The sequence below is a fragment of the Mercurialis annua genome, linkage group LG1-X (genome assembly GCF_937616625.2).
Source record: "Mercurialis annua linkage group LG1-X, ddMerAnnu1.2, whole genome shotgun sequence".
In the NCBI taxonomy this organism is placed as follows: Eukaryota; Viridiplantae; Streptophyta; class Magnoliopsida; order Malpighiales; family Euphorbiaceae; genus Mercurialis; species Mercurialis annua.
Window position 1 is genome coordinate 66,782,073 of NC_065570.1, and position 26,124 is coordinate 66,808,196.

Consider the following 26,124-nt stretch of genomic DNA (forward strand, 5'->3'; position numbering starts at 1 on the left):
CGGTGTAAATTTTTTAGATAGAGACCTTCTGAACAAAAATGATAAAATACAAAGGCCTCCGTATTAGCTTGGCCTTTATTTTTTAATGAATATTATTGAATTAGTTAAACATAAACTACAAGAATTCATTATCATCATAAATTAAAAATACAAGAGCCAAAATTGGATAATTTTTCATCCAATAGTTAACACCATCACCATTCAGGACTTGGATAGTAACGAAAATCAAAATGTAGGGACTCAATCTATAGTAACAAAAGGTGCAGGGACCTCATCTAAAAAAATATATGGCTTTTGCACATTAATTTTTCATTACATAATATAAAATCTTTGTTTAGTGATGAATAAACATGGAAAAGTATGCACATGAAGCTGAGTGAAGGAATGATGAGATTAAGGATGGGAGGGAAAGAGAGAGTTAAAGCAGTCCACAGTCACTGATGAAAACAGTCTTGAGTGGTTTGTTCCAACTGGCTCGAGCATTCTGTGCTCTTTCATCTCCTAGAAACGATGCCAACTCATTGAATTGCCTTATTTTTTCTGCTGGTTGGTATGTTGGGATTGAAGCTATGCTTCGTACAACGTCCAATCCTGCATTCCAATTCAAATACAAGCTTTTACCAATACAATCTTCTTCTTCTTTGTGTGAAAGGTATATATGCACATATTTATCTGGGCTCGTGCATGGACGAAATTAATTTACCTCTGAAATCAATAAGCTCCTCTTCAACTTTTTATCTTAAATATACGGGCATTAAACTTGGGAGGGTGCTGAACTATGCAAAAGTTTCAAAATGGATACTGAACTTTTTTTTGTTAGTATTGAACTATGCAAAACGTTACAAAATGGGTACTCTCAGCCACTTTTTACTGACATGGCTTCTTCTTTCGTCCAATCAGTTATTATGCTCCTCTTCAATTAATTTACCTCTGAAACAATGTTAACCTTCCGATTCTCAGAGGAGCATAATTAACGTTTCATATAGTTCAGTATTCATTTTGTAACAAAAAAAAGTTCAGTACCAATTTTAAAATTCTAATATAGTTTAGTACCCTCCCAAATTTAATACCCTAAATATGTTCTCAAAGTTTTGAAAACATATTAGTTATTATGCTCCTCTAAGAAACAGAGAGTTAACATCGTTTGAAAGGGTATAACTAGGCATTTTTTGAGGATTTATTTAAGACAAAAATATTACTAGAGGGCTTATCTGTATCTCAACATATATATTAGGCGCAAAAATTAATCTTTTCCCCAAAAAAATTGGTTTAACTAGCTAGGACTCATTTACTTATATACGAATAATCATACAATGCAATAATTGTGCTACGTTATTCGTACAACAAACTAATAAAACGTTGCATTGTTAAAATATTTAATGGAAAAAAAATAAACATTAGTTAAATATTTCACTATCGCAAATGTTTATTGACTTATTGTAAAACTGACGTAATACAATCTTGGCGTAGAATAAACACTCCGTGTGTACACAGCCTGCCCTAACAGTTTATGCTTTCAAATTCTCATTTCTGCCATCACATTATACGTCTTCTTAATTTTAATCACAAAAAATTTAAAGCACACAGTTACTTGTTTAATGGTATAAATAATTACTACCTCTAGACAATAATCATAAAACATGAATGAATTAAAAACTAACCTTCAAGAACAACTCCGAACACAATGTTCTTATTATCCAACTGAGGACAAGGACCAGGTCCAGTAGTAATCAAGAACTCAACATTTCTATACTCAGGATCAAGCTTAACTTCATCCTCATCATCATTCTCCGACAAACACAGAGACACAATCCCAGCTCTCGAATGTCTAAGCTTAAACGCTTTAGAATCAACACTCTCCGTATTTCTCACCAGCTGATCCACCGCCAATCTCACCTCTCCTTTATCCCTCCTCCCTTGTTTTCCGGCGACAAAAAACTGACCGGGAAGTATTTTATGAACAAGTGTGTTCTTGTAAGAAAAACTAGAAGTTTTGCACATGGTTTTGAAGTTAGATACAGTGACCGGGACTAGGTTGCCGTAGAGTCCTAGGATAATCCGGCCAAGAGAGGTGGATTCGGTGCAGAGAGTTGCTACGGTGTCTGAAAGAGTTCTGTCTGGACGGAAATAGTTAGGGCAGAGTGAGAAGTCCATGAAAATACGGTCGGTTATGGTGGTGTCAATGGGTGTTGGTGTGAGAGTGGATAAGGATGTGGAGAGGAGGAGGGAGCGGCGGGTGAGAATGGGGGCTGTGGAGAGAAATGTAGGAGCGTGGTGGTGGAGATGGTGGTGGGGGATGAAGGGTGGTGGTGATGGCGGAGGGGTTAGAGGGGAGGCCATGGTGTTGGTGGTGGTGGTTGTGAAAGTGAGTGGACATGGTTAACTTGGTGAAGCGGCAAGGGAAAGAGATGAGGATATTTAGTTTGTTAAAGGATAGACAAGAAATTAGGTGGAACCACTTCTTTTTCTAGCCTCATAAATTAACAATTTTAGTTTTTAATTATTATGGAACCATGTATATAATGCGCGTAAGAATAAAAATAAATTGAATAATCGAACTGAACTGATAAATTTAATTTGATTTAATATTTTACAAAGTTTAATTTTTTGAATCTAGCTACTTGACTTTGAAAATATAAAAACCTTAGTTTATTTTTGGCATAAACTAATCGAATGATTAAATTTAGTTCATTTCATAATTTGAAAAAAAAAAATTGATTTGATTCTCTTCGAATTTAATGCAACTTCTATCCATATCCAATCAAGCAGTGACAAAATCACATGAAGCATAGGATAAGCATTAATCCGGATTGCCATTGAAAATTTGCAAAATATTTCAAGAGAATGAAGTAGAATTTGTAATGAAGTTAGGACTAGAGAAATGTTAAACTCAGACTGCCGGAAGGATAAAAATGGAGTAAGACGATCGATGAATTCTAGCCCGGACTGAAAAGAAATCATTGTTCCCCTCTACAATCTAGCATGGATTAGTCCAAATTCAAATTGAATAAAATCATATAATAGAAACCCCATTTCATAAATATGAAAAACAAGAATGAGTTAAAATTTGGATCACAACTTAAAATGGTGAATGCATCTACTTTATAGTAATAAACTACTACAAGACAAGATAAAAAGAAAAAATAAGCATAAATTGAATTCTGATTCTTCTTTTACTTTCTAAGTCTAACTAAACCAATAAATATCAAACTTCCCATAAAGTTGTGTAATTAGTTCATCAAGGCCCTCTTTACATCACTTTGGGTAGATGACAAGTCACCAGGAAATGTTGCGGACAAAAAACAATCGTTCCATGACAACTTCCTAGGAAATGAAACATTCCTGTATTGGCTACAAACTGAGGATACTTGTTTTAGATTGTGCAATGCACATTTACAATTGCGATGGTATGGTCTGCGCTTCATCTCCATATCCTGCCCTGATAAACTTCCATCACACACTCTACATGCCATTAGCTCAGCTGATATGCTTCCCATTTGACTGTTCGAGTCTCGAACTCGAGACCTCACGGTCCTGAAAACAATTCCGGTATGCTTTGTTTGTGATTCTCCGACCTATTTTTAAGTGAAGTGGGGTTATAAATGGTTTTTGAATTTGAATGTTTTGAGACTTTTGTATGGTTGGCGATGGATTATATATATAATTGAACAACTAGTTTATTAAGATAACAGAAGGAGTATTTGTCATTATTAAATTTTTGGAGTTTCATTTTAGTCGGTGAATATTAATTTGTTTCAACTTAAACAATGAGCTTAAATTTATTAGCAACATAAATTTATTTAACGATTTCAAGTTAAATTAAATTTGCGCGGCGATCAGATCACATTTTTTCTAACATCTATGTATGAGATTTTGGGTTATTTGCATATTAAATTCTAACGTTACAATTTTTTTTATAGCAATTTAATCTTATTTTTTATGACGTTACATATCGTACATTCCAAATTTGCGCGCTTTTACATTGTGTAGCCTACAGTCGTTTTCATCAAATACAGAACTAGCTACAAAATGTGTAAAAAAGACACTTTTTGTGTAAAACGACGTTATGAGAGGAAAGGTGTTACACAATGCCAAAATTAAAAAGTTGGAATGTTATATAACATTTTAAAAAGTGAGACTAAATCGCTATAAAAATGAAATGTTAAATTTAATATGTATGGCCATTAAATTTTTATTTAGGAGTAAAAAGAAAAAGAAAATTGTTGCTCCATTATGTCATGTGGCAAGTGCATAAACTGAGAAACTTAATCTATTGTTTACTACTCCCTCCGGTTCATAATATTTGTCGCATTTAAAAAAATTGTTTTGGTCCATAATATTTGTCATGTTATAATACCAAGTAATCATAAATATAAACAAGTTTCAATGTAGAATTAATTTAATAAAAATGTTTATAAATTAAGATATATATTAATTGTTTTTTTAATTTTTGTGTCGAAGCCAAATACGATAAATATTATGGAACGGAGGAAGTAAGTAATAATTTTGAAGTAAAGTGCTTTAAAAATCAGCATGGAAGTTGACGAAACCTTATTAATTTGACAAATATTTTTTGAGAATGGGAATTAGACAAAGGATTGTTCCTAAGTTTGTTTTAGTTATTGATTGATTACTAAGATTCGTAGATTTGTTGAAGTTATCAACGAAGAAGTTCGTCTTATATATATGCCATGGATTTAGGAGGAAAGGCTTAGTAGTTGCCGTTGGAATATGATCCCGACAAAATACCTTTTCACTAATATAGCTCCTTGCAACAAATTTCAACTCTTCATTTCCTTTTACATTACGTGGGATTTCCTCCGTCCCACTTTAAAAAATTTATTTAACTTTACACACAAACTAAAAAAATATTAATTATTTTTAATTTTTCATATTTTTTATATTTTATCCCTATTAATGATAGTGGAATTTTTTATATAACTCTTTTAAAATAATTAAAAGAAGGGTAAAATAGAATATTTAATAAAAAAACATTTTAAAAATAATAATGGGATTTTTTAAATGGGACATTCTAAAATAGAATATGGATTTCTTTCAAGTGAGGCCTAATATAATTTCTCTCTTTCAAGTGAATGCATGTAAAGAATATGATTTAAAATACAAAAAAGAAATAATTTTTGAGAATGGTTCATACATGCAAAATACAAGAAAGAAATAATTTTTTTGACAATAACGAATGAACCATTCTAAAATAAATAAAGATCAATTTTATATTTTAGGGTACAATTAAAATGAACAAATACAAAATAGGATAAAATTGACAAATTTTCAACGTCAGGATAGGATTGAAAGGGGATGAAAGGTCAGGATTTTTTTAAGGCATTAAGCCTTAAATAAATAAAATAAATATATCTTATGAATAACATAAATAAAAAATATTTTTCATATAAATCTAAAATTAAATTAAAATAGTTTGATAAGGATAAATTAAAAAATAATTTAAAAATACTTAAAAAATTGAACTTATCTGAATTTTGCTAGAAAAAGTCACTTTCTTAATCGAATGGAAGTTAAGCTCTCAATTTTTCAGAAAATGGAAAACATAATCCGAACCAAACAAAAAAAAAGATACTTCATAGGAATTGTATTTTTTAATTTACTTATCCGTAATCAAAGGGAATTCAAACTGTCAACTTTTCAAAAAATGAAAAACATAATTAAAACCGAGCAAAAAAATGCTACTTTCCACGAAATAGTAATTTTTTTAGTTTATTTATCCTCAATCAAGTGAGGTATTATGTGTTCTCAATCGAAAGCAAATGATTATGAAAATAGTTTGAGACGTCAATATGTTCACAACCCTAATGAATACTTTACCCTTTTTCTTTCCCTCGTAACCCATAATGTATTTTGGTAAATAAACACAATAAAAGGGTCATGCGTCGCAAATAATGCAGGATTAAAGACTTGGACTTTTGAAAAACAAAAGTTCATACAACACTTGGTGCCTCTACTATAATTGATTTAAACTAGGTCAAAAAAACGTCAAACTTTTGCATTATAAATAAGTTAAAGGAGTAAATTATATTTTACTGTGATCAATTAAATTTTGTTTTCTTATATGCTGTTTGATATAAATTCACTGATTATAAATTTCATAACCAAACTGTTAACTTTTTCAATTTTTATTGCGTTAGAAAAATACTATCTTTGAATTACAGAGTTCATTCAGACAATGTGCACTCTAATTCATAGCCCTGTTTTGAAGCTGTGCTTTTGGCCACAACACATTTCAGACATGAAAAAAATGCAAATCCCTTTTCTTTATGATTTTATTACCTTCAGGACCCAAAAGTGAAAAAACAGTAAGAAATGTAATTTACTTTAGTAAGAACAGAAGAATTTACATTAATGTGCAAGAAAAAAAACTGCTGCTTAATTTCCTCTGTATATTTTCTTCACCTTAAGGGCTCAGAATGTTTCTCTATCTATAACTGTTTTCAGTAACTAATTTTCTACCTGATACATATTTGAATTTGTCCGGCAATGAATAGGACTACTCTTAGGACAAGTACGAGAAGAGAAATTGGAAGATGATCTAGACAAAGAATGTGCATATGATCCCTGTTTCTTGGGGAACGATACAGTTCCGTGTTGCGAACAAGCAACGGAATAAAGACTTTTTAATTTGTGCAACGCGCATTTACAGTCGCGATGATAAGGTCTTCGTTGAACCTCTGTGTCGTGCACTGTTAAGCTTCCATTAAAGACACACTGAAGCAATAAGTCAGTTGCCCCAGTTGCCATATTTCTCTTCTCTAGTATTAACTGTAATAACTATAATAACTGTTTGTTTCTAGATATATGGGTCGCTGATGTTTTGTATGTGCCCAATATAAATGCTTATATAGAAAATGGATTTAATTAGTACTAGTATTAATGTGAAACTGATGGTTTAGTCTATGAAATTAAAGACAAATATTTAGTTTAGAGAATCTCGATTAAGTAGTTATGCAACTATAATTAACGTTTTTTTCAAAGGAAGTTATACTATATCCTACGAAGGAAATTAACGACTTTGATTCCATTGTTTTGTATTTACTCTATTCATAAATACCAGATTTGAGATATTTTTATTTTTTAATAACATTTTCTGGGTGTTATTTTACAATTATTACAAATGCAGTAACATCCCTGAAAATGAACATTGTTAAATGAGTTTTGGCATTGCAATCTCCAAAATAACAGCTTTTTAACGAACTCCTTGGCAGGAGTACAGATATTTGAGTTATACAACTAAAACAAAAACGGTTATTTCTACGAGAATTGTAATTCTTGACTGTATCAAATGTAGTGTGCTGAAAATGAAAGACAGTAGAGTTAAAAATTGAATGGCTATTTGAGCTGATTATGGACAATTGTGTTTCTTTCATGTGCAGTGAAAATTCTTGTTTTTCACTCTTTTAGTTTTGTACGAGATTCATTACTGTTTGTCTTGCAATAAAAAAAAACCTATATATGATGTACATTGTTATAGATGGACAACTTTTAAGTATTAACTAACTCCTCATGCATATAGGAATCCAAATTTTTGTTGTTGTATGCAGTTGTGGAATTAAAAAAAGAAAATAAAAGAAGGCAAAATAATTAGTGAATGACGGTTAAAATAGTAGTCATCTGCCCAGGGGCGGAACCAGCCTTATGGCTGAGGTAGCGACCGCCCCTGCAAATTTTTTTTTTAATAAAAACACTCTTGAATTTTTTTTTTGAAAAAATATAGTAATTTTTATGTATTTCGCCCCCTCAAAATAAAATTTGTATGATTTCGTCCCCCCATTTCACAAAAGCTAGTTCCGCCCCTGCATCTGCCCTACCTTTTTAGCTCCGCCCATATTTATATTCCACATTTAACTGATTTTTATAATAGTGATAAAGAGTTAAATTTTTTCGATTTTTGCAAATTTATTATAATTCTTAAAATCTATAAATCTATTTTAATTTGATTATTTTATTGTAATTCTATCCACTTGTTTTTGGTCAATTTAATTGTCATAATTTTCAGTTGAATTTCTATACCCATTCCTTTATTAGCATAATTTATTTTTGAAAATTATAAGATTTAACTTATAATCCAAAATAAAAATAAAAACAACAGCAAAATTCAATCAGTGGTTGAACCCGAAAAAACAAAATTAATTTGATGTTTAAAATGAACAAAGAAAAAGCAAATGAATATTGTATTGAGCTTAAAAGATTGACATTATTATATTTATTGTTAAATAAAATTGCAACGGAGTTATTAAAATTGAGATAAAATTTTAAAATTTAGTTTTTTCAGCTAAATTTACAAAAAATCTAAGTTCTAACCTATCTTAAGGTCCATATACTTTTCATTTTTTATTTACCTCGTCCTTAGTAATTTTTTTTACTCAATCCTTCTATTTTCGAAAATAATTTTATGAAATCTTTCTATTTTTTTACCTAGTTTTTGTAAACTAGTTTTACTTGGTCCCTGTACTAACAGAGAGTGCACCGAACTTCTACAGTTCTGTTAAAATAAGTACATTATAAATTTGTTTTTGAAAGTATACAAAAAAAAAAGTGAAGAAATAAAAAATACTTGAGGGCAAAATAAAAAAGCAATGAAAAGCACATAAACTTCAGCATAGTTTTGCCAAAATAAAAAAAAAATAACTTTATAGCACCCATTGGCCTTTTCATAATCCTTCTCTTACAAATTTCAGTATCTATAAGTTAAATATTTTATTTATATAAGAAGTTTCAAATAAACATGATAACTAATTCTTATCTAAACTGAAAAAATGGGCTATTAAGGATGTGTTTAGCATTCCAGTTAGAAAAACTGCCTAATTACTTTATCAAATAAAATTTTAAATAAAATAAATTATAGTATCCACAGCTATAATAAAATTAATAAATATATTATTAATATTTTTTTGATAATTTGATTCAATAGCTTTTCATTTTGAATGAATTATATCTAAAAACAATAATTAAAAATTTAAAGATCTTAATTGATAAAAAAAATATAATTCAATATTTTAAATTATTTGTATATATGATAAATTTAATTCATCTTTGGAGAAAAATTTCATAATTTTTTTATAATTGCAAACATTTTAATAACAACATAATATTATTGATGAAATTGTGGATATATAATTTCTTAAGAGTTTATAAATTTCTTCCAATTACAGATTAGTTTATCATATAAATAAAGTAAAAGAATAAATTATATTTTATTTTTTCAATTAGATCATTCATCTTTTTTTATATGTTTTTTTAATATAATTTATTCAAATTGTAAATTTTTTATACCTGACTCTCAATCTATTTATAATATATTTCACAACTGCACTGTAGTTTATATATATATATATATATATATATATATATATATATATATATATAACTTTTTGAATGTTTTAATTTATGGTATAAAAAATTGGTTTAATTACTTTAAAAATTACAAACTTTAGCTTGTTTTGCAATTTTAGCATAATCTTTTAATTTCGGCAATGTCAGACACCAATTTTTGAATTTTTACAATTCAAACCACCGAGCAAATTTATGTTAAAAAGTGCTGGTGTGGATGCCGAAACAGTGTTCATTCTGGTGTCCACATCACCATTTTTTGACGGTTTTTCAAATTGTCAAAAAATAATAGCTCATGCACTAAATTGTTAAAATTGAAAATTCGTGTTAAAATTATAAAGTAGGCTGAAGTTCGTTATTTTTAAACCAATCAAGCCTAGAAAATATATGTAATAGTCTAATAGATGCATATACATAAAATTTTGAAGCTACACTATCCCATTTATAGCCCTGTTTTGAAGCTCTGCTTTTGGTCCCAACACAATTCAGAGATGTAAACCCTTTTTCTTTGCAATTTTAATACTTTCAGATGCCAAATGTTAAATGCAGTGAGAAATTTAATTTACATTAATGAAAACAGAAGAATTTACATTAATGTATAGGGCAAAAAAACTGCTACTTAATTTCCTCTGTATATTTTCTTCACCTTAAGGGCTCAGAATTTTTCTCTATCTAGCTAACTGTTTCCAGTCCTTAACTTTAACTAATTTTCTGCCTGATACATGTTTTGAATTGTCCGACACTGAATACTACTACTACTCTTAGGACAAGTACGAGAAGAGAAACTGGAAGATGATTCGGACAATAAACAGCCTGCGGATGATCTCTGTTTCTTGGGGAATGATACAGTTCCGTGTTGCGAACAAGCAACGGGATGAAGATTTTGTAATTTGTGTAACGCGCATTTGCAGTCGCGATGATACGGTCTTCGCTGAACCTCTTTGTCATGTGCTGTTAAGCTTACACTAAAGATACACTGAAGCAATAAGTCAGCTGCTCCAGTTGCCATGTTCTCTTCTCTGTATTTAACTGTAATACCTGTTTGTTTGTAGATGTATTAGTTGCTGCTGTTTTGTTTTGTATGTGCCCTGTAATAATAGTGCCTATATAGTACAAGGAATTAGCATTAATGTGAAATGGGTGTGAAGGATGAACGAAGAATTCAAGAGAAACTTAGTTTAGAGAATCTTGATTAAGTAGTTATGCAACTATAATTAACGTTTTTGTCTAGGAAGGAAATTAACCACTTTATTACTTCCATTGTTTTGTATTTTTCTGCGGTTGATTTTTTTATTGTGGTTTTTAACCTTATATGCCCTTGATCAACAATTATGGCAAAACTCTTCGATGAGGAATTCGTTTTCCTTGTTATTATGTACATTTACAATACTACGCAACTAAATTTATTTGGATTTTAAAAATAATTATTTAGACACCGATTGTATTGAGGGTTTTTAAAATCCACGATTTAGTAAAATTCATGGAATGTGAAATGCGCGAATTTATAAATTCAATTGTTTAGATTGAATATGAAAAAACTCATAAATTCATAGAAATATGTTTAGAATAATTAAATTTTAATACAAATTTATTATTCATAAAAAATGATTCATTTCATTTTTCACACTTAAGAGGTGGAATGCCAAGTGAGGAATTTTGATAGATGAGAAGTTTTCATAATCATGGATTCTCATGTTTTTTTCCCGTACCAAATAATTAATTTCGGAGAAACCCATAAATTGTGCAAAAATTAAAATTCCATTCTTCCAAAATTCTTCAATTCAAAAATTAAAAATTCCATTCTTCGAATCGTATTTATGTATGCAGCCGTTTAAAATTTGGGGTCAGAGTTTGCCTCCCGCAAGGGATCTACACGGTTCGAGTGGGGATTAGTCTGAATGTGGAAGGCTTAAAGGTGTCGTCTCATAGTTGAGACCCGTTCAGGAAACCTCATGGACCCTGTACCAAACAAAAAAAATGTCTTGGTAAACCTTTTTGTAGATTTTAAGATATGAAATGATTTTATAATTTAAATAATTACTTCTTTTTTTCTTTCAAATTTATATACAGATATGGACAAATATAAATTATTAAAAATAAATTGATAAGCCTTTTTATATTATGGAGTCAGTAATTTAATTTTTAAAATGATAAATTTAAATTTTGAATAAAGGGTCAATTCGGTCGACCTATAAACTTATGATTATGGATCGAATAGCTTATTTTATGTCATTTTAATCAATTAAAAACTATATTTTTTATTTTTAAATTAATAAAAAAAATTGTACAATATGATCAAGTTCAGTAACCAATTGCCCAATTTTATTTTTAATTGACTTAAAATAGTGAGTTATTTGATCCGAATAACAAATTTGATGTTTATAAAATTGGATTAAGCATAAAAAAACCGTAAAAATATGAAAGTAATTCTTGATTAAATTCAGTTATTTTAACAGTAAAAAATAATATGAATATTATTGCAATTTTACTTTTAATAAGTGAACCAAAATGAAAATATTGCAAATTATTGGAGAAGGAAGTACCGAGAGCAAGCACCGACCAAATTGAAAGCGAAATAAGCATCGAAACCGACGCGCCGTTTGTTTCTCCCGGTAAGTGTTCTAGCTTCTACTGATTCCCAATCACAGAAATTGCATTGTGTTACTCTTATCATTCGATTTGAAATTCCCACTCTTGCTCAACTTGAATTCATTATTCCACTAAAAAAACTTTTGATTTACTTTTTCCTGCACAAAATGCTCGATTTCAATTAGAATGTGCTGTAAAAAATTCAAATTGCAGGAAATTATGGAGAATTGGGTATTGTTTAGATGAAGTTTTTGCTCTAGTGTGAATTGCAGAGTTGTTTGCTCCTACAGTTTTACTTAATTATTATATTTTGGTGGATTCAGGTATGAATATGGATACTAGAGTTCTTTAATTAATTGATCCTCTCTCTGCATTTGAATTAGGTTATTGATCCATTAGCTGAAATTTCAGCAATGACTATTCAACCAACACAAAAACCTCTCTTGCTAATTTATCCAAGTCTCACTTGATGCCTTTCTCCTTCCCTTAAGCCGCAACGGGGAATCGGAGAAATGGCGGGACCGCCAAAGAAACACTTCCTCCCTCTCCTACTCTTCCTCTCCCTTTTTGCAGTCTTCTTTTTTTCCCATTATCATCCCTCTCTTCCTCTCTCCTCTGTCGATGCTGATTCCGACTCCAATTTTGTTACCTTAAGTAATAATAGCAAAAATTTCAGTCCCCAAGTTAGCTCCAGTTTTGCATTCCTTATTAAAGTCCTTGCTTTCAACCGCATAGACTCTCTATCCCGCTGCCTTCACTCTCTTGCCAATGCTAATTATGAAGGAGACATAGTCCATCTTCATGTCTATATTGATCATTTTCCCTTTGCCAATGCCTCGTTCGATGTTTTGGAGGGAAAACTACAGGAAGCTCACAGGATTTTGGAGTTTGTTGACGGGTTCCATTGGAATTTTGGAAATAAGTTGGTACATTATCGGACGGGGAATGTGGGGTTGCAGGCGCAATGGTTAGAGGCGTGGTGGCCAGGCTCGGACAATGAATTTGCATTTGTTGTGGAAGATGATTTGGAGGTTTCTCCACTGTTTTATAAGTTCGTGAAGGCTGTGATTAATAATTATTACTACAATGGTAGCGGATCTAATCCCTCTATTTATGGTGTCTCGCTTCAACGTCCAAGGTTTGTTCCAGGTACCATTTTCTATATATTTTTGTAGTTTTAATCTATATATCTGAATTTGTTGAATGAATATTCTGCTTATTGATTCCTTGCCAACAGTTCTGAATGTTATCTTTATTGATACCATCACTGATTTCCTTCTAATAAATGCACTTATCGTGGCAAAAGTAACTGAGGTTCTATAAACCTTATGTGTTATTGAAGTAAGTTAAATGTTATCCTGGACATGAAATTATTTGATAACCTTGAATTTCTTAGCAATGTATTTTAAAACAAAGGAAGCCATCTATAAAAACAATTTATTGTTTGGATCCCATTCTATCTAAATGTGTTACGAGCTCCTCACTGTATGTCAGTTAAAAATGTAACTACCAATGGAATTTTCACTGTACTTTCATTTTAGGGTGATTCCCATGTGACAAAAACTTTATTTCACAGAAGTTGGAGCAATCTTACAGCTGTAATCAGCACCTGTGGATCAAGCTGATCCCAAGCATGGCCAAGCGGCATCTATTACATTTAACACTTCCATTTCATATCAAAGATCAATAGAACTACTTTGATACCTGATTATTGGTTGCATGTTGTGCCCATTTAATTTTTGACATGCCTCATTTGTTAGTTTCGAACAAGCTGAAAATGTATAGTTTCCATATTTCTAGCTGCCATGTCTTATACATGTCTTGGTAATTTGGCTGATCTAACGGCTTGGTACTTTTCCTTAGCCCATTTATTTGTTGAATCTGCTTCCTTTTAAGATTCATTTTGATATTCGTGGTTGGTAGGTAAACATGGAAACAAGTTACAGTTGGATTCTGGAACAAATCTTTTCTTGTATCAGTTGGTTGGCACTTGGGGTCAGATCCTCTTTCCCAAACCTTGGAAAGAGTTCAAGCTGTGGTATGACTGGCACAAGTCAAAAGACATCAAGCCATTTCTTGATGGAATGGTAATATAATTATCTAACCTATGACCAAAACAGTTTTTATACATCTCAATGGTCTATTCAGAATCCAAAATTTGTCTGCAGGTGACAAATGGGTGGTACAAAAAGATGGGAGAGAGGATCTGGACACCTTGGTTCATCAAATTTGTTCATTCTAGAGGCTATTTTAATATTTACACCAATATGGGGCATGAGAGAGCCCTCAGCGTCTCCCACAGAGACACTGGTGTTAACTACGGGAAAACAGCCGGACCCGACTCCAAATTAGTTGATGAAAGTTCCTTTGATTACAGCTTTCTGGAATTGCAACCATTAATCAATTTAAAATGGTATGATTTTTGTTTCAAAGAAGTACTTCCTGGAAGAGTTGTGAGGAACATGGATGATCTTGAGTCTGTTCTTCCCTCTGTGCAGAAACAGCAGAAAATTCTGATAGTGAGCATATTTGGAACATCAGATGCAATCACAAGAAATTTGATATGCCATTTTGAGAGGTTGAACATTCAGAATTATATTTTGATGGGTCCTACCTCTTCTCTTCTGCATGATCTTGCTAGAAGGGGACATCCTGTTATTGATGCCAACAGTCTTCTTGAAAATATGAAATCTCAGAAATTATTCGGATTTCAAGATTCAAGCTCAAAACTCGTAGATGTATTGGTAAAAGGCTACGTGATTAAGAAGTGCTTTGAACATAAGTATGATGCCTTGGTAATCAATACGAAGATGCTATTTGTCAATAATGACTTGTTTAATGAGTTCATAGTTAATACGTCTAATGACTTGTACGCTGGGAAGAGCTCTGATATTTTCTTTGTCAGGAGCTCTTCTTCTGCCAGAAATTTGTGGACAGACGGTTTCTTGAATAAAATTGGTTCTGCAGTTGGTCAAGCTTCCCCATCCAGCGAGGATGGAAATTTTGCTTATATAGTGACGAAGTTGTTAGAACAAAATGGTTTAAGAGTTAACTGGGTTGATGAGTCAAGCTTAGGTGTGAAGATCGGTGCCAATAGCGTTAATCAATCTTCTTTGATTGCTGGTAAGATGGTTTATTGGTCTGACGAGATGGGTCTGAATTTGGTTCAAAAGCGGCTTGAAGAATTGAATATGTGGGCTATAGATGGTGACTCTTCTTGTACGGCAGTCATTTGTCACCAATCTTAGTATCCCATGGGCAATTTTCTTCCCTTTTCGATCCACAGCTCTTTTTATCATCAGTTCAACCTTCAGATTTGAGAGTCGAGCTCTAATTTGATAGTACTTCGACTCGACTCCTAGTTGAAGCATTACAGGACTTAGATTTGTAATACCAAATGTAATAGATTCCAAATATAATGATTGTCTAATTATCATTATTTTTGAAACGTCTGATTATACATCGTAGTTTCATGTTTGATAATACTTTCTCTATGGAGATAGTTGGTTTAATACATAGTTTGACCCCTGAATTTGTATCCTTTTACCCATCTAACCCTTAAACTTAACGTCTCACCTATCGAACCTCTGAACTTATTAAATAATCCGATTTGACCCCTGAATTTGATAAATACGTAAATATTGAACCCCTCTGTGTCCACCTATCACTTGAAACATTATAAAAGAAATCGTGTACGGAGGGGGTTCAATGTTTACAAATTTATCAAGTTCAGGGCTCAAATTGGATTATTTAACAAGTTCAGATAGGTGAGACGTGTAGTTTAGGGGTTAGATGGGTAAAAGGGTACAAGTTCAAGGGTCAAACTATGTATTCAGCCGAGATAGTTTCAATTAGTATGTTATACGAAAATTTTCAAGTCATACGTTTCACAAATTTATTTTCATTTTTGAAAATACTTCCAAACTCCAAAATGCTGTATTCATAATCTAGTTCATTATCTTAAATCCTCAAATTATATATACAAGCTCTCATTCTGCTCTGGAATCAATCTACAAAACTGAACTGTAATATCCAACAATTATATCATAATTCTGCATCCCAAACACCAGGATCAAATTTATCTATTTTGTCCCCTGCTACAAAAGCATGAACCTGATCATCAATTTGAACATAACTACAACCAGGGTTTTTCTTTGCACCCTTTGAACTCATCAGTTTCCTTACCCTTTTTGCTTCATCCCATTGTCCTGCTTCTGCATAAATGTTTGAAAGAACACTATAGTATCCAGAATGCCGTGGTTTTAACTCAAATAAACGTTCTGCTGCCCAACATCCCAACTCTATATTCCCGTAGATTCTGCATGCTCCGAGCATAGCACCCCATACATTGGAATCTGGTTCAATAGGTGAACCTTTAATGAGTTCTTCCGCTGCTTCCATAAGTCCGGCTCGACCAAGCAGGTCAACCATACAGGCATAGTGCATTTGTGTTGCATTAATCTTTTGAGTTTGCATTTCCTTGAAATATTTAATTCCCTTTTCGACTAGCCCGCCGTGACTACAAGCCGACAGGACTGCTATATATGATACTGAATCATATTCTACACCTTCTTCTTTCATTGCTTCAAAGAGATCAATGGCAATCTCTAACTCACCTAGCATTCCATAACCTAATATTATAGTATTCCAAGAGGCAGCATCTTTGTTTGAAATTCGGTCGAAGATCTTATGAGCAAGGTCAATTCTCCCACATTTAGTGTAGAAATCTAAAAGTGAGTTTGCGATAAAGATATGCATATGCAATTGCTTTCTTATAGCCAACACATGGATCTCTTTCCCCTGCTTCAAAGCAGCTAGACTCGCGCAAGCTGCAATGACACCCATGTAGGAAACTACATCATGCTTCAAACCTACGATGCTCATTTCTAAGAATAAACTAAGTGATTCCGAGCACCATGTTGTCTGGGAATAACCTACAATCAATATATTATAAGACACTTCATCTTTGAGAGAGACGTTGAACACATTGTGAGCGAGATTCAGGCAGCCACATTTTGCATACATATCTGTCAGAGCATTGGAGACAAACAGATCATACCAGCATCCTATGCGGATTGACCTCGCGTGGATTTCTTTTCCAGGACGAATGAATCCCATCCGTGCACAAGCTGGAAGAGCATTTGTGAAAGTGACTGAATTTGGAACTGCAGCATCAACTTGCATTTGTCTCACCAACTCTATGGCGGCTAATTCAAGCTTGTTCTGTGCAAAATTAGCAACCATGGCATTCCAAGAAACAACATTCTTCCTAGCCATTAGGTGAAACACATTAGAAGCTTTGCTTGAATGGCCAGATTTTGCATACATATCAATCAATGAGTTGGAAATGAAAACATCAGATTCAATTCCAAATCTCAAGCTAAACGCATGAATTTCCTTCCCAAAGTGGAAATGTTCTAATCCCACCAATACAGGTAGCATGCTAGAGATGGTAACAGTATTTGGTGTCACCCCTTCATTAATCATCCATCTAAATATCTCGAATGCAACTTTATATTGCCCCAAATAAGCAAGACTAGTAATAATTGCATTCCAAGAAACCTCATTCCTCTCCGTCATTTCATCAAAAACTTGCCTTGAACTCTTCACATTCCCACATTTCCCATACACATCAACCAAAGCATTACGCACAGTCACCTGAAAATCAAACCCAGCCTTCAAAATATAACAATGAACTTGCCTAGCCATCATCTCATCTGCAAGCTCAGCACAAACCGGCAACACACTAACAACACTAACCATATTAGGCCTGAACCCCGACGTATTCATTTCAGAAAATAAATTAATCGCCTCCACATAAAAACCACTAACCGAAAACACTCCGAGAATTGTATTCCACGACACCATATCTCTTTCGGGCATTTCATCAAACACCTTCTTAGCTTCCCACAAAAACTCAGAGTTTCCATAAAACAACAAAAGGGTATTGCCCACATAAACATCAAAATCAAACCCAAGTTTAAACACACATCCATGAATCTCCAAACCCTTTCGAACACTCAAATAATCAGCACAAGCCTTAAGAACAAAAGGGAATGTGTAATCATCAGGCCTAACGCCAATTCTAACCATTTCATTGTAAGTTTGAAAGTGATCGTCAACTTTAGCAATTGAAAATGCCCTAATAAGGGTATTAAAAAGGAAAGGAGAGTGAACAAAAGGAAGGGTTTGCTGAAATAGAAGGTGGGAGGCTGATGGGCGGTGAAAAGTGGCGTACCGGAGTATAAGAGCGGCGCAAAGAGAAATACTTGGTGGAAGAAACCCATTTAGAAGTGCCAAGGCGTGAGCTTGTTTTGTTTGGGTAAGAGATTTGAGAGTTGAGGTTAGTGATAGAAGATTTACGTGAGTTTTAATAGGTCTGGCGGCGGCGGCGGCGGCGGTGGTGGATAATGAGAAGAAGTGTTGAAAGAAAATGGGATTTAATGAGATTGCTGAAATTAGATTATGACAAAGATGTTTGATTGAATGTTTTCGACAAAATGGTAACATTCCAATTATTGGCTACTTATAAAGTTTCAAACTTTTCTATTATATACTGTTAGCAATCCACTCTAATAATGATGTTGAAACACATAATTTATTAGTTATTAAGAATTTCTTCTGTTACAGTTATTTTTGGGATGGGAATCAATAAAATAGTTGCTCATCCATTTCTAATATCCTCTGTCATTTATAGATGTGCATGCGCCAATTATGCATTCTTCTGTTTCTATCCGATGATGAGTCACTGAGCACAGAACACTGAGCAGAGAATTTGGAAGCTGCTAAGGACAATGAACAACGAGTTTTTGCTTGTAGCTTTGGAAATGTTATGTTTCTACTTCGTGAACAGTCGTATAAACCGACACCATTGGATCTGTGAAGTGCACAATCGCAGTTACGATGGTACGGTCTTCTCTCGATCTCGATATCATGCATTGAAATGCTTCCATTAAAGACATACTGAAGCATCATTTCAGCTGCTCCAGTGCCCATTTCTGTGTTAGATTTCTGTGTATATTGAAAATATTGCTTGCTTATTTATAGAAAAGTAGTTAGTGATGCTGAGAAGGGTTTTTGTGGAGTAATCTAGACAAAGATGCTTTGGTTTTGTGTCAACTTCTAGAATTGGTTGCTGTACTAATACAAACGTTTGATCCTAGGAAAGTTTTAGTTCTTGCCTATGCTACTGAGTGACTACAAAAGGGAAGACATAGAATTTGCTCCTGAGTCTTGACATTTTTGTTAAACATTTGGAGTGTGTCCATAGTTTTCTCAGGAACTATTTGCTTTCAGTAACGGATTTGTCTGTTTCTCCTTTAGCATTTTATGTTAGTAAGCTCCCACCTTCCCTCAACTCGCCTATGTAGCAGGGAAAGAGAAATGTTGAAACGAAAAACGATTCGAAGCACTCCTTTTTCATCCAATTAGTCAAGCGAGAGCGGAAACTATATATATTTTTACAACAATAGGTTATAAATATAGAGTTTCAGAGTTCTTAAAAGTGTTTTCTTAAACAGAAACAGAACACCTAAATATATGACTCGATAAATTTCGGGGCAATATAGATTCTTGCAATGGCTGGAGAGCACTTATTTTAACCACTAAATTGAGTTTGTTAGTTGATGCTTGTAAGTGCCCTGAGTTGGTTCATCTGAGAGTATATTTAGTTTCAATCTTGCTGTTTTTTCAGACCCTTCTGTATAGGATCTTCCATAAACAGGCAAATAAAACAACTATGTTGGCACCACAATCAGAGTCTTGAGAAATATCCTAAGATATTATCCTTAACGTTTGTCCTCAATACTTTAGGTGAAGAAGTTAAAAGATTTTTGTCTTCAATTGTTCGTTTTTTTAACATTTCTCCGATTTTGTTTAGTTTCTGTCTGGCAGTCAAATGATTGATATTTTCTAGGACCTATTCAAGATAATTTGATAAAGCTGAAGGAAAAATGACATTGATAGTTTGCAGGAGTTGAAAGATTTAGTAGACTGATGCATTGATTTGTCGATACGACAAGTTTTGAGCATTAGTATCTCTTTGTACTTTACTATGCATAACCGTACCCAATAGTCTGATCTTAAATGCTGTAATAGTACTGCTAGACCATAATCTCTATTATGTTCAAATAATTTGTAAAATCACTTGCTTAATGATAAAATATTAGTCAATTTTAAGATTTGCTGTCTACTTAAAATTTAACTTTCTGATATAGTTTGTTTTGGACTATACTGACTCAAGGCAAAACAATCAACTATCTGTGATTAGTTCAGAATTTATACATAAATGGTACTTTTGGATGGACAGTAAAGCCATTTATTTGATTCGCAGAATAGAACAGATAAGGTGGCTACATTTGGTTCATGGAATATGTCCGGAATAGAATAACTATTCCGTATAGAACATTTATTCCTTATTTTGGTTCATGGAATAATTATTGATTTTATGGAATCAAAAAGTTAAGAATGTTACATGCTATTCCATTCCAGGAATCAAACATAGCCATAATTAGAGATACTTGTTTGAAGAAACCCATTTAGAAGTGCAAAGGCGTGAGCTTGTTTTGTTTGGCCAAGAGATTTGAGAGTTGAGGTTAGTGATAGAAGATTTCTGTGAGTTATAATAGTTCTGGCGGTGGTGATGATGGTGGATAGTGAGAAGAAGTGTTGAAGGAAAATGGGACTTAATGAGATTACTGAAATTAGATTACGACAAAAATGTTTGATTGAATGTTTTCTACAAAATGGTAACATTCCAATTACAGGCTACCTAAAGTTTCAAACTTTTCAACTGCTACTATATATGTGTGTGTGTGTGTGTGTGTATATATATATATATAGCACTGCTACTGTTAGCAATCCAGACTGCAAATGATGTTGATACACATATATTCTTTTACATAAGTTTATCACTTATTGAGAATTTCTTCTGTTACAGTTATTTTTGGGATGGGAATCAATAAGATAGTTTCTCATCCATTTCTAATCTCCTCATTTATCCTTCCTTGGCAGATTCTTATAGATGTACATGCGCCAATTATGCATTCTTCTGTTTCTATCTGATGATGAGTCACTGAGAACAGAATACTGAGCAGAGAATTTGGAAGCTGCTAAGGACAATAAACAATGAGTTTTTGCTTGTTTCTTTGGAAATGTTATGTTTCTTCTTTGAGAACAATCATATAAACCGACACCATTGAACTTGTGAAGTGCACAATTGCAGTTACGATGGTACGGTCTTCTTTCAATCTCAATATCATGTATTGAAACGCTTCCATCAAAGACACACTGAAGCGTCATATCAGCTGCTTTAATGCTCCTTCTCTGTGTTAGATTTCTGCATATATTTGAAACTATTGCTTGCTTATAAATAGTTAGTGATGCTGAGAAGGCTTTTGTGGAGTAATCTAAATAAAGATGCTTCGGTTTTGTGTCAGTTTCTAGAATTGGTTGCATTACTAATACAAAAATTTTAGTTCTTGACTATGCTATTGAATGACTACAAAATTTGCTCCCGCGTCTTGACATTTTTGTTAAACATTAGGAGTGTGTTCATAGTTTTCTCAGGCACTATTTGCTTATTGTCTGTGCTGACAAAAAAAAATCCAATTCAACTATGTAGCACGGAAAGAAGAACAGTAAAATGAGAAACATGAAAACCATTTTTTTACAAAAATAAGTTGATATAGAGTTTCAGAGTTTTTATAGGCATTTCTTCTAAACGGAAGCAAAACACCGAAATGTAGGATTCGAAAAATTCCGTGCAATATAGATTCCCAAAATGGCTGGGGAGCACTTTGTTTTAACCTCTAAATGCTAGTAAGTGCCCTGAGTTTGTTCATCTGAAAGTATATTTAGTTTCAGTCTTGCTGTTACCCTATGCTTTTTCAGACCCTTCTGTATAGGATCTTCCATAGACAAGAAAATAAAACAACAATGTTGGCACCACAATCAGAGTCTTGAGACATATCCTAAGTATATTATCCCTAACTTTTGTCATCAATGCTTTAGGGAAAGAAGTTAAAAGATGAAACATTTTGTCTTCGATTGTTCATTTGTTTAACATTTCTCCGATTTTGTTTAGTTTATGTCTGCCCGTCAAATAATTGATATTTTCTAGGACCTATTCGAGATAATTAGATAAAGTCGAAGGAAAATGACATTGGTAGTTTATAGGAGTTGAAAGGTTTAGCAGACTGAGTTATGAATATGCCGATAAAGCAAGTTTCGAGCATTCCTATCTGTTTGTACTACAGTATGCATAACCTTGCTCAATAGTCTGTTCTCCAATGCTGTAATACTATTGCTAGACTATGATCTATTATGTTGAATAATTTGTGAAATCACTCTCATAACGACAACATTTTGGTTGATTTCAGATTTGGTGTATACTTAAAATTTAAGTTTCTGATATAGCTTTTTTGGACTCTATTGACTCAAGACAAACATATGGTCTGAAATGACAAAAATAAGAAGAATGTCTGAAAATTGAAGATAGGATATATTACTTAGAATTGACAGTCAGATTACTGATAACTGATAACTCTAAGGCCTATGACAATGGCATAGTTTTACTAATTAGTAATTAGTGATTAGTGATTAATAGAAAGATGCCATAAAAAACTGTGTCTTTGAACAAAACAATCAACTATACTTCCTCTACGAAAAAAATATTGTGATTTAGCTCAGAATTTATTCATAAATGGTGCTTTTGGATGGATAGTAACTATACATTTGGTTCGTGGAATAGAATAACTATTTCTAAGCCATACATTTGATTAACGGAATAGAATAAATATGTATAAACAATGGTTATGCCGTGTCATTCGTGCAATGACCAATGAAATGTTTGGATTTTTAATGCTAAAAAAATAAACAAAAATTAAATATTCTACTATCACACACTCATTGGCTTATTGCACGAATAACGCAGCCTACTCATTGTGGGATAATTTCTCCTAATGAGAAGCTAATTTGTGTTTTTGTTATGAGTAACTAAAGCAGTAAAGCAAAACGTTTGTCCCTAGTGTAGATTTTAGTTTTTTTTTTTTGGTAAGCCCATCCGGTTTTCAAGGCTACGCCCTGATTAATCCGGATCCGACCCGCGTCGCGCACCTGGTAGATTTTAGTTTTTGACAACGGCATTCAATGCCTAAAATAAGGAGACATATTACTTGGTTTATTCTGTTCTTGATTTGGATTATTCCATAATGTTATAATTTTGATGTTTTTCCATAGTATTTTCAGAAACTATTTGCTAACTATCTATTCTGACAAAAAATTCCAATTTATCTCAACATTAAAGTGTCACAAATATCTTTATGTATTTTTAATGGATTTATCTTATCAGTTTTATTGTAATGGGCAGTTGGGCACAGTGACTGCTTCTATGCAAGAAAATATTAAATTTCTATGTTTTTCGTCATTTTGACAAAAGCCAAAGGTTCTGCTGTCATGATAAAAGATAATAAAATTACAATTGGAGACTGATTTTGGATTAATTTTCGATGTAACATAGTATCCGAATTATGCAAAGGTCTACCTTCTACAGACTACAATTCGACTTTATTCAGGCTTCAAATTCAAAGGATATTTGCGTGACATGGTATGTTAGAGATTATAAAACTACAATTAAACAATTTAATAATTATAAGGGCTTTTTATGCAAAATACTGTTTTTCTATGACATTTACTTTTATACCACCCTTTATAAATCTTTACTTTTCACACCGGCTTTCTTTTCTTTTATACCATATTTTAGAAAAACTTTACTTTCTATACTAAATTTCATTTTCCACCATTTTTTTTATTATTTTTAATTATTTTTTTCACCATTGTATTTCTGCATTTAATATTTATTATATATTTAATTTTTAGATTTTTTTATTTTTTTTTGGATTTTAACTTTTTTTTGACTGTTGACATTTTTCGTTAGTTTTTATCACCATAATATCAACATCATATCAACAACATTTAATAAACTAATTAATATTATTTTTTAAATATTTTTTATATTAATTATTACTTTTAAATGTTTTTTAAATTATTTTTTGCTCATTTTTAACCAGCATTTGTTATTTACCACATATTTAATTTTTTTTATATAGCAACATAAAATTAACACAAGATCAATCAATAATCAACAATTAATAAACTAATTAATTTAAATTTTTAATTTTTCAGCATTATTTCAATTAATTTTTATTTTCATTTTATTTCACGTACAATATCGTTCTTTTTGCTAATGTTAAAATCAACCAAATATGAACCGAACATCAACACAATATCAACAAAATGTCAATACAATATCAACACTAATAATTTAACATAATTATTATCTTATTCACCAATGTTAAAATCAACAAGATATCAACCGAAATTCAACACAAGATCGACACTATTGTATAATAAGAATGAAATTGGAATTTTCAATAAAATATCATAAGATGAGAAATTTAACTACAAAGAAAACACAAAAGACTAAGGCGCATTCTCTTTACAATTCATTTGCCAACTATAGTCCTCTGTTTCCTCCCACATCCTTCATCTTTCTCCTTCACAATCATCATGAATTTTGAGCTTCCATTTATATATAAAAAAAAAAGATAAGAGAATAATCTCAAATCTCCACACCAATAGTTAAAATAAAAAGAAAAGGTAAACTTAGATTTCATAAAAATACCAACAATTATGTTTATTGCTGGTCATTTTAGTAATGGTTGTAATTTACAGGTCAAGATGAGAAATTAACTCAAAACTGTTCTAAGCAACAATTAACAAACTAAATAAGCTACAAGATGAACAAATAAACAAAAAGAAATAAAAACAAAACCCAAATGTAGAACAAAGTTCAAATATACCAACAGAGCAAAATGTTCAACTCAACCAATCAAAATAAAAATACATACAAACAAATAAAAAGATCATAAAATCAAAAATTAAAAAGAACCCAAAAAAATTAACCAAATCCCATTTCGATTACCAAACCAAAACCACAACTTTACCGGTACAGCATCTCAAAATGCTTAATCAACCCAAAAAAAAACTAAAATAACAAAACAAAAACACCCACAAAAAAGCTCTCTCCTTTATTTTATTTTTTGATTTTCAGAATATAAAAACAACCAGTATGGAAAATATATACGGTTTGAACTCAGCTAGTACGCTTTCACCTATATTCCCCTACAACGAGCTTGAATCGTTCACAAATCACTTCGGCTCTAATACCTTTTCAAACACAACCATTCAGCGGAAAAACTTCGGCAGAGGAAATATAAGAATAGATCTATCCGATTTAGAAAAATAGTGAAGACAGAGAAACGGCGACAACGGCAGCGGAACGACGGTGAAGGAGGAACTGTAATACCCCAAAATAATTAATTATCCAATTGGACCACGTGTTCAGTTTAGATTCGGCAGAGTGGCGAAATCGGAAAGATTTTGATAAAATTCAAATAAATAAATTTCAAGTAGGTTGGTTTCAGGAAATAAATTATGAGAAAATTAAGGTTATATTTCGATTCTAAAGTTAGAATTGAAATTAGAAGGAAAAATGTTAAGAAAAGTCCAAAATAAGGTATAGGGACCAAAGTGGTAATTTAGCCACTTTGTGTCGAAAATAGAAATATTGAATTTTGACGGAAAAGTGTTATATCGAGCTTCGTATTATTTATCGGATATAAATAATACGTATAAGTCGTAATAAAAGAGTTTAACGATTTAGCTATGGACTAAATCGTAAGAAAGAAAAGTTTAAAGGATAAATGATAAGAAACAAAAAGAACAAGGACCAAAGTGAACCTTTAACCAAGAAATATAAGAAACCAAATTCAAAGAAAGAAGATCAGAGAAGGATCGAGAGAATTAGAGAAACCATCGCCGATTCCGTCGTTCCGCCGCCGTTTTTCCGTCCGACGTCCGAATTGAGTGATTCAAGCGGCAATCTCTTCGGAATTGAAAGCTTTATCGATTTCTAGCTTCAAATCAAGGTAAGATTTCGAGAATTGGTGCCAAATTTGAGTTCTATGGGCTGTTTTAGTTTAGGAATTGAAATTATCGATTTAAACTCGATTTTAGCGTTTTTGGAGAAACAAAGTTACGGGTTTTGTTGGAAACGGAGTGTTTGGCATGTATGGCAAGTGATAGCACGACGGGAAGCCCGGAAACGATGTTTCCGGG

At 32.3% G+C, this 26,124-nt stretch overlaps 5 protein-coding genes across 9 annotated transcripts; 1 reads left to right on the top strand and 4 right to left on the bottom strand.

The window, feature by feature from the left end:
- Positions 1 to 276: 276 nt before the first annotated feature.
- On the bottom strand, positions 277 to 2,437 carry LOC126665427 (peptidyl-prolyl cis-trans isomerase CYP28, chloroplastic). Of its 2 annotated transcripts, none has more exons than XM_050358242.2 (2): positions 1,662 to 2,434; positions 277 to 591 (listed from the first exon to the last, which is right to left on the bottom strand). In XM_050358242.2, the coding sequence occupies exons 1-2, from the start codon at positions 2,338 to 2,340 to the stop codon at positions 419 to 421; spliced, it is 852 nt and encodes a 283-aa protein (XP_050214199.1). In that variant the 5' UTR covers positions 2,341 to 2,434; the 3' UTR covers positions 277 to 418. The 2 variants fall into 2 exon arrangements, with proteins under 2 accessions (XP_050214199.1, XP_050214200.1); XM_050358243.2 differs by lacking the exon at positions 277 to 591 and adding an exon at positions 612 to 705 and having other exon boundaries at positions 1,662 to 2,437.
- Positions 2,438 to 11,862: 9,425 nt separating this feature from the next.
- On the top strand, positions 11,863 to 15,385 carry LOC126686320 (uncharacterized). Of its 4 annotated transcripts, none has more exons than XM_050380363.2 (4): positions 11,863 to 11,969; positions 12,330 to 13,095; positions 13,870 to 14,033; positions 14,115 to 15,385. In XM_050380363.2, exons 2-4 carry the CDS (start codon positions 12,459 to 12,461, stop codon positions 15,192 to 15,194), a joined length of 1,881 nt encoding a protein of 626 aa, XP_050236320.1. In that variant the 5' UTR covers positions 11,863 to 11,969; positions 12,330 to 12,458; the 3' UTR covers positions 15,195 to 15,385. The 4 variants fall into 4 exon arrangements, with proteins under 4 accessions (XP_050236320.1, XP_050236316.1, XP_050236333.1 ...); XM_050380359.2 differs by having other exon boundaries at positions 11,864 to 11,969; positions 12,270 to 13,095; XM_050380376.2 differs by having other exon boundaries at positions 11,881 to 11,969; positions 12,160 to 13,095.
- A 496-nt stretch (positions 15,386 to 15,881) lies between these two features.
- LOC126686313 (pentatricopeptide repeat-containing protein At4g14170-like) lies at positions 15,882 to 18,544 on the bottom strand. Its single transcript, XM_050380353.2, has one exon. It carries the CDS (start codon positions 18,454 to 18,456, stop codon positions 15,991 to 15,993), a length of 2,466 nt encoding a protein of 821 aa, XP_050236310.1. The 5' UTR covers positions 18,457 to 18,544; the 3' UTR covers positions 15,882 to 15,990.
- An 89-nt stretch (positions 18,545 to 18,633) lies between these two features.
- LOC126675121 (uncharacterized) lies at positions 18,634 to 18,942 on the bottom strand. The gene has a single exon (XM_050369713.1). It carries the CDS (start codon positions 18,940 to 18,942, stop codon positions 18,634 to 18,636), a length of 309 nt encoding a protein of 102 aa, XP_050225670.1.
- Positions 18,943 to 20,937: 1,995 nt separating this feature from the next.
- LOC126675128 (uncharacterized) lies at positions 20,938 to 21,413 on the bottom strand. The gene has a single exon (XM_050369725.2). The coding sequence runs from the start codon at positions 21,400 to 21,402 to the stop codon at positions 20,938 to 20,940; it is 465 nt and encodes a 154-aa protein (XP_050225682.1). The 5' UTR covers positions 21,403 to 21,413.
- Positions 21,414 to 26,124: the final 4,711 nt, after the last annotated feature.

Excerpts from the sequence above, each read along its gene's own strand:
- LOC126665427 (XM_050358242.2), bottom strand. The coding sequence starts at position 2,340 with ATGGCCTCCCCTCTAACCCCTCCGCCATCACCACCACCCTTCATCCCC. Across the intron at positions 592-1,661 it reads GTTCGGAGTTGTTCTTGAAG|GATTGGACGTTGTACGAAGC; the intron begins GTTAGTTTTTAA and ends ATTGGAATGCAG.
- LOC126686320 (XM_050380363.2), top strand. The coding sequence starts at position 12,459 with ATGGCGGGACCGCCAAAGAAACACTTCCTCCCTCTCCTACTCTTCCTC. Across the intron at positions 13,096-13,869 it reads ACGTCCAAGGTTTGTTCCAG|GTAAACATGGAAACAAGTTA; the intron begins GTACCATTTTCT and ends CGTGGTTGGTAG. Across the intron at positions 14,034-14,114 it reads AGCCATTTCTTGATGGAATG|GTGACAAATGGGTGGTACAA; the intron begins GTAATATAATTA and ends ATTTGTCTGCAG.
- LOC126686313 (XM_050380353.2), bottom strand. The coding sequence starts at position 18,456 with ATGTTACCATTTTGTCGAAAACATTCAATCAAACATCTTTGTCATAAT.
- LOC126675121 (XM_050369713.1), bottom strand. The coding sequence starts at position 18,942 with ATGGGCACTGGAGCAGCTGAAATGATGCTTCAGTATGTCTTTAATGGA.
- LOC126675128 (XM_050369725.2), bottom strand. The coding sequence starts at position 21,402 with ATGCAACCAATTCTAGAAACTGACACAAAACCGAAGCATCTTTATTTA.